Source organism: Rosa chinensis, chromosome 6 (assembly GCF_002994745.2).
Source record: "Rosa chinensis cultivar Old Blush chromosome 6, RchiOBHm-V2, whole genome shotgun sequence".
Taxonomy (NCBI): domain Eukaryota; kingdom Viridiplantae; phylum Streptophyta; class Magnoliopsida; order Rosales; family Rosaceae; genus Rosa; species Rosa chinensis.
In genome coordinates, this window is record NC_037093.1 from 54943643 (window position 1) to 54958253 (window position 14611).

The 14611-nt window shown below is 35.1% G+C and overlaps 1 protein-coding gene across 5 annotated transcripts; it reads right to left on the reverse strand.

Annotated features, from left to right (window-relative positions):
• Positions 1 to 244: 244 nt before the first annotated feature.
• Positions 245 to 5456, reverse strand: LOC112171592 (bystin). Of its 5 annotated transcripts, XR_005801994.1 has the most exons (7): positions 4970 to 5456; positions 4742 to 4798; positions 4193 to 4529; positions 3741 to 3824; positions 2939 to 2986; positions 2071 to 2221; positions 1868 to 1917 (listed from the first exon to the last, which is right to left on the reverse strand). XR_005801994.1 is itself a non-coding variant. In XM_040509143.1 (6 exons), exons 1-5 carry the CDS (start codon positions 5188 to 5190, stop codon positions 2951 to 2953), a joined length of 735 nt encoding a protein of 244 aa, XP_040365077.1. In that variant the 5' UTR covers positions 5191 to 5456; the 3' UTR covers positions 2048 to 2221; positions 2939 to 2950. The 5 variants fall into 5 exon arrangements, 1 of the variants encoding a protein (XP_040365077.1); XM_040509143.1 differs by lacking the exon at positions 1868 to 1917 and having other exon boundaries at positions 2048 to 2221; positions 4742 to 4796; positions 4968 to 5456; XR_005801997.1 differs by lacking the exons at positions 2939 to 2986; positions 3741 to 3824; positions 4193 to 4529; positions 4742 to 4798; positions 4970 to 5456 and adding exons at positions 245 to 1239; positions 1341 to 1555; positions 2310 to 2366 and having other exon boundaries at positions 1845 to 1940; positions 2051 to 2221.
• Between the last annotated feature and the right edge of the window lie 9155 nt (positions 5457 to 14611).

The window sequence follows — 14611 nt, forward strand, 5'->3', positions numbered from 1 at the left end:
TGAAGGTTCAACTTTTTGGTTGATGGGTTTTCATAAATAACAGTGGTGTTGTTGTTGGTGATCAAGTAATTCTGTGTGCATTCATAAGCTAAACGTATAATGTAATATTGTGGCATCAGTTTCCCTGGTGGCTAAGGATAAGATGAGCATTATCACTAATGTATCTGGTTTGTGCAGGTGATATTAAAATAACATTAACTATTTACATTTGATCATTTTTGCTCATTTAGATTGAATTTGCATTTAAAATTTTAAATGTCGATCCTGTATTCTCAAAAAGAAAAAGAAAAATGTCGATCCTGTACCAATAGAAGAAAATATGAGGTCGCTCAGTACGTAACTCCACTATTGAAGCCACCTACTTCTTGCTTCAGACAATATATATGTATTATCAAACGCACAGTACTCTAAAGAGTCCTAGCGGAGGAACTTGCAGTCCAAGAAACCCCAGGAATATAGGGAATATATACAAATATTGAAAATCTTGAGACCTGATCAGCTGGGAGTATAATTCTTCATAAGCTTCAAAACAGCAGGAATCACAGTAAATCAAATAATCAATTTTCACACTATAGTAGGCCTCATCCATAATGCTCAAGGGAAATTTCTAGCTAGAACTCCAAACTAACTAAAGTATTAAAAATTTTGTAAGGACAAAAATAGGAGTACTAAGCAACTTCCCATAGCCGGCCAATCTGCGAGATAACAATTACCAATAGAAACCTCCATGGCAAAACATTTGACCAAAGAAAAACATCATGACCAATTAAAGTCAAGTCTTTGAGAAAGCATCCTTAAAAGCAGGTAGACCGAAAAGGAAAATTTTCTAAAAAGAAAACAATAGTTTGATAAATTTCACTCCAGAAAATAAATTAACAAGTTGGGTACAAAAGACTTGTCCAATCATCTCTTCCCGCCAAAAGAGTAGAAGCCTTAACTCTACTAGGGGACTAAGGAAAACTCATTTTGGATTTGAGGGTTCATTGTGTCATATTCATACCCCAACCCAAAAGGTAGAAGCCTTAACTCTACAAGAGGGCTAAGGAAAAATCATTTCTGGGTTTGAGGATTCATTGTGTCATACCCCAACCCAAAACATAAAACTAAAATACTGGTATAAAAGTAACCACATTGACTGCCTGATACCAGGTGGCTACATTAATGCCATTCCAATGCAAGAACAGTATTGCATTTCCTCCCAAGCATGTACTTGTGCATTATTTCTTTAGCCAGACCCACCTGCAATACAACCATGGATTGGCAAAGTAATCCCATGTTAGTAAAACAGAGATCAAATTAAGAGGAAAAGAACAACATTGCCACAAAAACAAAAGGCATACCTAGTATTGAATTAGTCATCCTCCAGAGGCACCTCTGGAATATCAAACATGTCTTCATCGATTGGTTTATTGAACACAGACATCAGAGAATGTATGTAAAGTCAAGGGGAACACAACTTGTACCAATTTTTTTTTCCAAATTATTCTGTAGATATGAATCTTGGACTTAAAGGTTGAACCAATATGCACGTGCGCTATCAACTCTGGCATTGTTTCTGTAGATATGAATCTTGGACTTAAAGGTTGGACCAATTCAATTTTCTTCTTGAATTCAGTGATAATATATATTCTATAATTCAAATCGCTAAAAATATTTAATTATAACAGAAAACAAGAATAAAAGAAGGATATCACTTGACGTATGATCATGCTCCTTCTCACCATGATTGCAGCTATGAAATAGCTCCCTTCTTATTTCAGGAGTAATCTAAGATTCAATCACCTACATTACATTATGCCACAGATTATGGAATTGAAGTTCTTCTAGAGAAAATTTACTCTTACCTCACGGTGGTTTTGTGCTTCAAGAAGATTCCTAAGCTTATCTTTGTTGTCCTTTGTTATATCATTTTTGTACCTGCAAGGGATTATGCACACCAACTGTAATTTGGAAAGAAAAAAAAACCACAAATCATGAACTCTTAAATATGACTCAAAATTGGAAGAAAATTGCTGCTCATTAATCATTTAGGCAAGCAAAAACCTCTTACAAAGTTATAACGGTTATAACCTTCCTTTGCACAAATGCAAGAAGAGACTGGTGCCATATCACAGGCATTACTCTTGGTTCCTCCACAGATCTCATAAAATGTGCAACAAGAGCCTCGATTACAGGATTTGGCAAAGCATACTGTTTCTCCAAAAGAAGCTTTATAAAATAACTGCAACAATTACAGTGTCAAGTAACTGATAACATTGCTGCCATGAATCTATAAGCTTTAAGCTTGAGGAAGAAGAAGATGAACTCACCGAGAGAAAAGAGAGCTTCAGACAAAAATATCTGAGAGTTTTTCCAATTAATGAAGTAGTAGAAATTATTACAATGCAAGAGCTATTTATAGTAGTAGAGAAATGAAACGAAACAAAAAAACTTTCCTAGCTATTACAGCCTGTAAGTACACATCAGCAGCACATCAGCAACAGGTCACCACTACATGCGTTACAGCTGGACAGCATCTTATTGGCCAACTGAATCATATTGACGTTTACGTTGACTAGCTTTGCTAACAGTAACATTATAAGCGGTGGATCTTCTTCCTTTCATGATAACATAACTCTTAAAGTCTTAATAAAATTCATATACTGGACAGATCACAGAAGGATACAAATCAACATTTACAATATTATTGTATATAAAGAAACTGAGGAAGTTTAGAGAATGAGATCGTCAATACTTTCTTTAGCATCAGGAAACCTCATCTCTCCTCCATATGAAAAAGCATAAATTTTGTGGTTCTTATGTCTCTAACAAATCAATAAATATCCCAAATCAAAATCCTATATGCTCAAGTACACATCTTGACAATACTAAATATACTCAAGTCTTTCAAACTAATATGTTGACAATGCTAAATGTCATAGTCTCATAGAGCTGATACCTTCTTGCGCTCCTATATTCCATCTCTGCTAGCATCATTATTGCAGCACTGCAAATACATTAGAAGAATTTATCAGAGACCTCCTAGATGCTCACAAGAAATTACATAAAATATGGTAACTTCCATAAGCATACACCAAAGAAGAAAACTTTTTGAATACCAAACAAAGAGAAGTGTAATACATAAAAACCCAATTCAAAGAGAATAAGGCAATTAGTTTTCGGGAACCACGGAGGGGAGGTTAACACATAAAGTTTACTATATTCCTCCTTTGGATTCCTATACGTGTGGCAAAAGAAATTGAAATCTGAATGAGATTTTTATTTTTTCTCTCTCTCTCTTCTCAGAATGAATGGAGGGGGAAAAGGATCATTTGGTTGATTCGGATTTGGTGATTTAATTGGTGGACTCCTTACATACAGTAATGTTTATTTGATTTTGGTACAGAACAGAAATTCAACGGACCACCGTTAACTTTCTTCTTTATAGAAGAACAAAGAAACTTTTATTAGCAACAAAGCTCAAATAGTACATGACAGTGGAGAAGATATCCACTTTTAAGAACATCTCCTAAATTAAACTAATTATGTTCATAGAACTCTGGGGCCTGCTCCTAAAAGTATGCAAGGTTTAGAATTTACTACTTTAGTATCCTTACACTTATATCAAACACATTTGGAAAATAAAACACTTCGACTAGCAAGTTTTTTTGCTACCTACTATTCAAATTCCAAAACAAACTCGTAATCTCAAAAGCTCTATCTAGTAATCAAAAACAATCTGAGAGGGGAAGCCAACATACCCTGCATGACTTGCAGAAATTCGAACCTTTTGTATGATCGATGCTCCCAACAACGAAGGCTTCTTTTAGAGTGCATGTCCTTGACTGTTAATAAAAGAGCAGGGGGGACGCAGTGGATTAGAGTCGCCAAAAGCATGCAAAAAGTGAAAAACAGAATAATATTATCAGTTCCCTACATCCCGTTTGAAGTATTATGGAATTTTGAAGAATATATATCACATTTTACAAACTTGGGTTGCAATAATACCAATGGATCAGCCAAAGAAAAGTTCTGCATCAATCCACCATCCATTCACTGTGTGGATTGCGTTAATAAGAAATAGAAGACAAACTAAACATATCATGAAGAAAAGGAAATTTATGAGTGAGTGTCAAGCAAACAAGCATCACACTCAACCTTAAGAGAATTGAATTTAGGTAGACAATCATCACGTGTTTGAAGAATGGAATACCTCACACAAAGGCAACAGTATTACTTTAAAAAAGGCAGCACGCTTGTGGACGGACTTCCTTAGAGATTGATACAGGGAAAAATGCAAGGGCTTCTTCTTCTTCTTATTCCGAATTTCTTGTCTCACCCGTGGGAGCGAGACATGCTTGTAGAAACGTTCTGCTTTTTGTGGAGTCAAATTAGAAGCAAGAATTCTTGTAGCTTCATACATAGCAGTTGGTGACCAATTATCAGTCTCAGTGAAATAGAGGGCATCCTCCCATTGTTGCAGTGCAGGGATAAATTTGAATGGTTTGGCAATCTTGCCGGCACTGTAGCTTTTCATAAACTTTGCAACCCTGTTTAAACCCACCATCAACAACTTCGGTATTACATATACATGCATACATAAATATATATATATATATATATATATATATGACATTTATATAACTGTACAAATCAATTTGGATCTCGCACCATCTAGAACAAGAGAGGCAATAATTAAAAGATAACTTTCCTTGACCTAACATGTCAAATCCATTAATGGAATAATGGAGGGATTGCTTACCCCTTGTAGACTTCTATGCAATCTGTATCCATTTTAACCAAAGACCTAGCATCTGAGACCAAAGAAATCGTTACAATATGTCAATGAAGAGATACCAATATTTTCTAAATGGTGCAACTTAATATATGAACAGTATCTCCAAGAGTTGTCTGAACTATAGTAGTTGGGATTCATTAACATCACTAATTGTAAACCTTGAGCAGACTTTGAGATGAAAAATTCTTACAGGTGACATCATACTGTTTGTTCTTAATGGTTGCAAGTATGAGGTCTGCGAGATTACGCTGTGGACCATCATCATCCTCCTCCTTTGATAAGAATCGCTCTAGTAACTTCTCCTCATCTTCGTCTTCAGTCTCATTCAGTATGGCCTCCATCACTTTGTTTGCTTCATCATGCATCTCTATGTGTTTCAAGGAACGTATCAAAGTCTTCGTCGTCCTCTTCATCGTTGTGCGGCTCTTCAGTGAAGGCGTTTGTGTTCTCCTCTTCCTCGATCTCCTTCTCCTGAATCTGAGCTTCTCTGAGGATTTTCGAGCTCATGCCTGCTGATAGAACTAGATTCTCTTGGCGCTGGAGCGCCATTTTGGGCTGTTTGGTTAGCTGTGTAGAAGCCACAGAGACATCGTCTTCGGCGAGGAACGGCTTTGGATTCCGATGCCTCTCTCTCCCCCTCTTCTTCGTCATTGATGGCTTGGCTTGGTACACAAGAAGCTCTCTCTCTCTCACACAGAGAAACCTGTCTCTCACAATTAGGGTTTTGACTAGTAGTGAGTCACAGGGGCGCCAGCTAAAATAAATTGGCGAAGTTTTAAAAATGGACTTATGGACAATCTTTTCATAAATCGAAATAAGTTGTCGAATTTTTTTTTTCTTTTTAACCGTGGCATTATTTGAACGAGAAATATGCACATTAATTCTTACCTTTATGTCCTGGCCTCCTTACCTTTAATTTAGGTTTTTTTTTTTCTCTGAAATTTTCACTATTTGCAGGACTCTCCCTCAAGTCACTGGAACTAACGGCTCTGTATCTGGGAATTAAGGTGTATTGCAGTGTGCTCATGACAGATGAGTGGTGGGTCCTGTTCTTACATGAGGTGCCTATTCTGATGGCAACGCTGTGGATTATCTATATGATTCGGTTCGAAGTCAGGTCCAGCTATATGGAGGGCAAAGACAACTTCCCAATCTGTCACTAGGTTAGTCCTTTTTTCACAATCCAATGGTTTACGTACTAAGCTGATTTTTTGTTTGAGTCGGTGAAAATTGGTGTATGATCTTCCCGTCCCGGGGGCATTGAGAATATGTTAAGTCAGTAGGATGTTACCCTTTAATGTTGGAAGTTTTGATTATCTACTTGTTTCTTGGAAAAGTTATTGCTTAATTAGGAAAAGTTATTGTTTCTTAGTTTTGTTTTATGAGTCCTTGAAATGAATTTTAACTGTTCTGGCTTCATAATGTTTGGTAGATTTGTTCCTAGCTTCCATATATGTGGTGCGAAAATGTGTTGAAAGACATTTTCAAAACCCATTGTTTCCCGAGTTTGATGGATATAAAATGACCAATCTATGTCAGCACTGTCGCTGCTCCACATATTGCAAGTTTCTGAACTCTCGTAAAATTTTGTAAAGATCACGCATTACATTAAGTAATGATAGTCCACAGTATAGTTTTATAATTGTGGAGATGAATTTTCCTTTTTTAGGTTCCCTTATTGATTGTTCTGTTGATTTCTTAACTTAATCTAGGTGGTGCCATGTCTTCTGCTATCTGTAGCCATTCCCCTATCCACAGAGCACTTCATTTTGAACAGAATTTTGTGGGCTTTCTACGAAAAGTTTATCTTAAAGCTGTGTCAGCATTACCTCAGCTATGGATTATACATAATACAAAGGTACGGCTCAAAGACCCCGAATGATCTTTATTATTTGGTAATTGAATGCTTATCTCATTCTTGGTTCTCATCTGAAGAAAATTTTGTTCAGCAAGAAAATGTTTGGCAATTATCTGTTAATAAGTAGTCTTTATTAATTTTTCTTCCCACCTTTATTCCTTTATCTAATCTAACTTTTTTCAGATTGTGGAACCATACAAGGCGTATAATGTTGTTTCACTTGGAATTGCACCTTTCATCATTATTGCAAATTGTGTCAACCAGGTTTGACATGCCAGCTTACCGCTACTTAAAATTGATGTTTGATACTATGTTTGCCAGTATAAGCAGTATGAGCACCCTTTTCAGTATGCTTATCTCAAGTAAATTCTGGAACTTGCATTGACTCTCAGTGGCACTACAACGCTCACCGTTTCACATGTATTCACACTCAAACATGCACTGTCGGACAGTGTTTTGTCTTTCTTTTGTTTGGTTGACCTGAGTTTCAAGAGAAATTAAGCTAGAGGGGGTGAACAATCCTATCTGTTAAGAATTGCTCAACCTACTTATCTCATTACTATCAATAGAATTTTATTTCTAGGTTTAAAGGACTATTGTAATTGACCAGGTTAACTCTTTTCAATCTTCTTTGTATTAATTTAGCTTGTTTGGAAGTGTTCCTCTCCTATCTGACCCACAAATTGATATAATTTTTTCACAGATAGCTCTTTTCGACTCTGATCTTATGCTGATGGTAATTCATACGTAGAAATGACTGACTCATATACTCTGGTCTAAAAGTTTATGTCTGCATTTCTTCTTTGGCACAGGTTTTGATGCCTAGAGGTGACTTGGCATGGGGAACGATTTGTGGCCCACTATGATGTTTACATCACAGGCTTTCCAGACTTTGACACTTGCATACTTTTGCTACTGCTACATCAAATGGTCAGTAATAAGTTCTGTTCATGAGTTCATCATAACATGCCATCTCTTTCATTTTCTTCTTGAATTTTCCTGATACATGCTATTCTAGTTGCTGTAGTTTCAATGGAGCAGGTGTTTGGCCCCATGAGCTACCTTTTTCAGCACAAACTTGGGAGATGTGGTTGATAAGGTCTAAGCTGTGGATATTGAACTGTTACAATGGGGATATTGAACTGTCACAATGTGGTTGTTATTAGTCATTTTGACCAGTTCTTACTATTCAGGTTCACAACGTGGTGTAGGCTTAAGGTTTAGATGGTCTCTTATTGAGAGTCAACTTCTGTTGCTTGTGCCTCTTTATGCCTCTCTATTGCCTTGTTGATGAGATGTAAAGGCACTTGAGTAGAAGATGCTTCTGATGACCAAGAATGTTGAATGTTCTGATAATGTTCATCGTGTAAATAATGATAATTTTGCTCATTATGTCAATACCATGGTTCTTGGAGGGTTGTGACCCAACTCTCTGAGGTATTTCCCCTGTTCTAGTGTACTGTGCTTATCTCCTTGTAAGCAGGATCGTCCTTCGTCTGTGAACATCTTGCTTGTCACTGCTTTAGGGGTTTTTTTTTTCGATTACTTCTTTTAGGGGTTGATCCTGCAGGATCCAAGAAGCCCAACATATTAATATTAGCCCACAAATGGTCGGCTCAATAATCAAACCTCTATTTGGTCCATTTCTGGTTTTTTTTTTTTTTTTTTGGTCTCTTCTGTGAATAAATCAATAAATCCAAATTACTAAGACTCAAGGTTAGGCTTAAGGGTTAGGGCTAGTACAGAATATCTCGAGCTCAGTACATATACCATTTCTTGTACAAAATCATATGTGAGGTTGAGTGATTTGTATGGCAAGGTATATGCTGCCAATATAAAATTTATGTTTTGCATTATCGTGATTGGTAACCATTTTGATAATAGCTTAATGGTAACATTTTTTTTTTTTTTTTGCGCTTGATTAGCATGAGATTACTTATGTGGGCTAAACCCGGTTATAAATCTCGTGCTTCAGTTGGTGGTTAATATTGAACTAACATCCCAATTTACTTATTTGATTATTTTGCTCAGTTGCGTAGATCTTTGGACAAACCATAAATGCCAAATAAACCTCATTACCTATTTCCCTTGTTGTTAGATCAGACGAGTCTTTGGAAGTTTTGGTTGTGATATGCAAGTAGAACAACGTGACTGATCTCACAGCCAACTCATTTCTCATTCTCCATTAGTATACATGAAGCAGAACAATATGGTCATATAACCCACCTAACCACCCAACTGCTCGTTCAAACACCAAGCCACCAAGGCTAGGGCTCTCTTCATGTGCTTCACAAAATATCATGATTCATGACTTGTGATACTTATGATCAAATTTTTTTCCCACTTGGCGAAGTCTGTTTTGTTGCTTCATAATATTTACTGGCATGGACCCTATAACAAACTCTTTGTCCTTCAGCTGAAGGTGAGTCCCTCCTTAAAATGTTGAATGTTGCTTAATCACAATGGGGGTGACCCCTGCCCACTGTCGGAAGATCAAGGAAGTTGGTGGACCTGATGACAAGAAAGTGGGCAACTTAAGCCTCAATGAACTGTTACAGGTTTTAATGTAGTGAAATTTTTTGTTTTCTAAGTTTCTCTACTCGTACAAAGAGCGTAGCGAACTGAGTTAATTAGAAAGCTCGATAAAATAGACATGTATATGTAAACATAACCTACATGTACCTTGATAGAAGAATCCTATAAAATCTCATGGTGTCATGTATTAGATCAAACAATGTACGAAAATTGTTTCTTTGCATTAAGTATCTCAAGAGTACGTATCTAATCCAAAACAAAAAAGGAATTTATCCTTAATGAAAAAAAAATTATATATATATATATATATATATGTATTATGTGTGATTTCACTCAATTTATGTTCTTCACGTGAAGACATTTTTTTCCTCTCAAATTTAACATAAATTTATTAACACCGAGAGTGATGCTATAGACGAAATTTATATAGAACGATCGCCGAAATAATTTTTCTCCGATGCTACATGTTAGAGTTGGGCCAGTGGGACAGTGGGCCACCTTTCTTGAATTGAATTCGTGCCTGGCGGCATTAAACACCATATGAGTCCATGACCATGTTTTGTTCTTCCCATTATTTAATTCTTATACGACTACAAACTTCGAATAATCCTCTAAACTAATAATTCACCGATTTTTTTTCCTTCAGTTTACATATATATCTATAAATTATGGGTCCAGTTTTGAAATATTTCGTTGACTGTTTTGTATTATTTAGCTGCCTCTTGTAGAAGGTTTCAAAGTTCTATTTGTTTCAGGCCCTCAGCAGCATGCGGATATATGACGGCATATACTGCACGTACAACCCATTCACTATATACCAAATAATTGCTAGTTCCACCTATATGTGAGCTAAGACTATATAGACTTATTTAATCCTCTGTTTATTTGTTTCACATTGTGATTCAGGTTTGACGTCAAAGACAGTTATGACTAATATGTACTCCATACCCTAAATTCGGCTAACGATCTCCATTCTGTGGGTTGGATGCGATTGATCTGCAGCTTTTGGAACTTTCGTTGGCGAGCAGGAAGGCTTGAATGATCGTCGGAGAGTTGATTTCGGTCTTTCGGGGATTTTGGAATGGTGTTGTGACTTCCGGTGAGTCTGTATGCATGCTATATATTGTTTCAATCTTTTATAATATTGACGATTCTCATGAAAGCATACTAACTTACTAAGGACATGGAAACCCTAGTATGCATGGAGATTTCATCCATTTAGCTACATTAGTGATCAATACCTCAATTTCAATAGTGATATATGCATAGTGCAATTCAGTAGTAGATCGATTTAATTACCACTAGCGAGCTAGTGTATTGATTCATTAGTGTAGTGTCAATTTTCCATAAATATCGATATTTATTTTATTTGTATTTTGTGATGATTGATTTGTCATTATATATATTATTATAAATTTAAAGTGTAAGAGAAAAAAAGTTAATTTAAAAATATTATTTGGGTTTGTGTAAGCGTCACAACCCTAAAATAAGTTCAATGTTGAAAGCCTGAAACTTATTAAAGGTAGGACCATTTGGTAACATATTTGTTAATGTAGGGCTAAACATCGTGGTATTCTTAAGCTTATAATGCTAATCTAATGATGGACCATTTCCATAGCCACCATTGAATCCAAAAGTGAAAAAGTATTGCCCGGTTGAAAAGGGGCAGAAGATCGATATTGCTTCAAGTGACAGATTCATGTAAATAGGTTGGCTCGTCAAAGGATTATTACATTAATCCAGACCCACATTTAATCATATTCAAAATAGAGCAGGGAACTTTCCCAAAAGTTGTTTTTTTTTTTTTTTAAATTTTAAAAGGACTTGATGCATTGATGCATGCATGCTAAGCAGATGAGAAAACTATCGGGATTTCAAGTGTATTTCGATCTAACTCGAAACCTCTAATTTAAAAAGATACTTATGTTACTAGATTAAGTGATCGTTTTAAATGCTATAGTTAAACTATTATTTATCAAACGACCAACTTACCATTTTGATTAATTTTCTAGTAAATTAATTAGTATAATAATTTGGTACACCTGATTATATAATATCAAGAGGCTAAGCAAAGCATGCTGCATACGTGCCTATGAGGGCAGCAGCAATATATCAACATGCTGTTAGCAACATTAGCTAGACTGAGAATTATCATGTCATTTTCAGGAAAAAAAAATATTTATTGTGTTAATGACATATCTATTACACATATACATATATAAATAATTCCTCAAACATGCATATACATCAAAGTCATCAAGTAAATTAATCAAGGTTACCAAACTAAGAAAGTATTATTTCTTGTTCTTTTCCACGCAGTAAGTAGTAGCTAGATAGTGGATTTCTTAATATGACAATAGCTGGTGCCCAAATAAAACCAATATTCATGTATTTTTTTATTATCGTTCTTCTTTTTTGAAAAAAAAAATTTATTAGTGCCTTGTGATTAGAGGGAAATTAAACACAGTTCTATTCTTTTCATTAAGCATTAGGTCAAGCCTGAAAATGAATAACAAATATACAGCATGCTAGCTCACGCGTGCTGAGTTTTCTAGCAATTAGTTAATATGACAGAAACGCCTTTCACAATTCAACTTTGACACAAAGTATTATGGAGGGGACTAATGATCTTTGAGACACATATATGCATGTGATGTGGCATCTACGTACGATGCCACACCCTATATTATACATGCTTAGCAAATCCCCACATATACACATATAATTATAGTACTGTAAGATTTGGCGAAAGTCAAACTGATTACTAAACCATCATATTGAATTTGAAGCATGATCGCCAAGGTCTTAAGGTCGATGAAGTATACAACAAGGATCCATGCCGACCATGCGTAGCTAGGAGGGAGTTATTGCAGAAGACATTTAAAGTTTTTATGGATCATTGACTAAATTTCTTGTATTACTTATAGATTCCGACAAAAACTCAATTTCTTACGGTTGCGCATAGAATTGTTCGATTTATAATTTGCTACGTGATCTATTTGTGTTGTTAGAGTAGGGGATTAAGCGACTATTGATAGTAATTTTTTATTTCTAGTTTTTTAGGTTTAAGCGTGAGAAAACTCTTAAATCGACTACCTAAAGTAAAATAGCATGAACAAAGGGTTTTATATATATATGAATTTAACTATTAGTTATCTAAGTAAAGGTTTTTGACTTTGAGATACCCTAATCTTGAGAGGAAACTTGTTCATTAACTTAATTAGGAAGATGATGACAGTTAACAATCAGAGATAGTGTTTATGGGGTGCCGTTTTATTTAATGATTAAATTTTAACCTAGGTATAAGATGGTTGGTAACTATATTTTATTTCTTCTTTTGTTTGTCTCTGTTGGCTTTTGTAGTATAAATGATGTTGATATGCTTCGATAGATTTTTTGTCATGCATAGGTGCTGATCAAAAAGTATTTGTCCGTTGAGGCCAATTAATTAGTTTAGTGCGAACATTGTTAATTATTTGTCACTTGTTTACGCTAGAATGTGTAGAGTAGAAAGCTTAATTAGCTACATTCTTTAAAAAAATATAATAATAATAATAATAATAATAAATCTTAATTAACTAGCCCTTACAAGAAAATAAGGATGTACTTTATTCTTTATATATTTTCATGTGCTGCATGCAGCATTGCAGCCAAATGACTTATGAGGCTCTGTGGCTTTGCCTTCCAGTCCACAAAATCCGACTCGGACAAGAAACAAAAATTACTGAAAGAGAGGAGGGATTCGAAAGTATATAATATACTACAAATTAATACTTTTTGGGGCTAAAGTGGAACATCGGGACTCGAGTGAATTTACCCGGTTAAAACAAAATAAAAAACTGTCACCGTCGAGTATTTGGTAAATTTTGCTTTTGAAATATATTATGAATACAATAGGTAAATAAAACTTTAATGTCAATTGTTGCAAGATAAATTGTGAATAAGATTTTCAATAACACCTCAATCTTAAATTATTAGTTATGAATTTGGGAATCACAAGGAACCCTAGCTAACCATTGCTTACGAAATCATCGATCAATACAAGTCATATATAGAATGCAATGAACCATCATATTACATGATCGAAGAGTACATTTTGATTATACGTCAATAAAGTATAATTAATTTAGTTTCGTGTGGTGGAATCAGTGGATGTAGGGGAAAAAAATTATTATATATATGTATGATTAAGATATGTTGTAGTTTGCAAATAACAAGTAGACAACTAGACAAAGAAAACTTTTTTCCTTTTTCTCTCATCTTTTTCAGTTTTCTGTCTCCTCCTCTCTCTACCCGGTTTTGCATTTCCCATACTCAACTCTCACTTCTCTAATTCTCTTTGCACATCATTATTATAGGGGTCGGTCTCTCTTCTTTGCTGCACTCATTCCCATTCTCTTAACCTTGTGAATGTATTACACTTTAACTTCTCTTCTATAATGAAATTTTTGACGAAATTAGAATGTAATTTATGTTAGAATTTGAGTAATTCATGTTAGAATTTGAGTATTTATCGATTTCTTGATGTAAATAATTAAATCTATTGATTTCTAAAAATTTAGTCCACCTCAAATTTAATTTCTGATTCCGTGCCTGGGTGGAATACGTGGTAGGCCATAGTATTGTACGAAGTTGATGTAGAAAATTAATCTAGTATTTGGAGATGATGTTGTATCCAAGTCTTGACACATCAATATGGTCGGGAGGAGCCATAAACACGTACACGATATCAACCAACTTTAACGAACATATATTATAAATTTATAACATCGATTTAAGGGAGCTGAAGCACCTGCACTTGTTTTATGCATCTAGAGACCGATCTCCAAAATCTCCTGTAATCCAAGTAGATTTATTATTTTCTACCTAATTAATTAACTAATCGAGTTCTGGCTAAGAAGTTGGGTGTAACAGTACTACAGCTCTAAGCTATTAATACAAAAACAAACTTTAACATGCTGCAGTGGCTTTAAACCAAATAAAGAAAAAAGGAGGACATCTTTACTTAGTTTATAGTAAAAATAGAGTGGCCTGACCAAGAATCAAGCTCTTCTTTTTCTTGGATCACCTTCTTAATTGGTTTCTTTGTCCATCACCTAGATTTAACAGATCATAAAAACTATGAAATTAGGAACGGGAATCCGGCCATTTCTGCTAGCTTTGCTTTGTGTTCATGTATATATATCTTTTTCATAGCTTAACGGCCGTGAAGATCACATGCCACATTGCATGTTGGGACATTTTTGACGCTTTATCACGATAAATATGAAAAAAAATACGATCACTTTCTGCTTGATTTAGTTTGGATGGTCTAGGTTTGGTGTGTGGGTTTTGTCCTCCACCATCCAAATTTTAACAAAATTAAAGTGCTTTTGGGCACAAGCACGTTCAAGGAAATGGGGTGGTCTCATGTTTTGTGTGAATGTAGAAGGGTTCCTTAT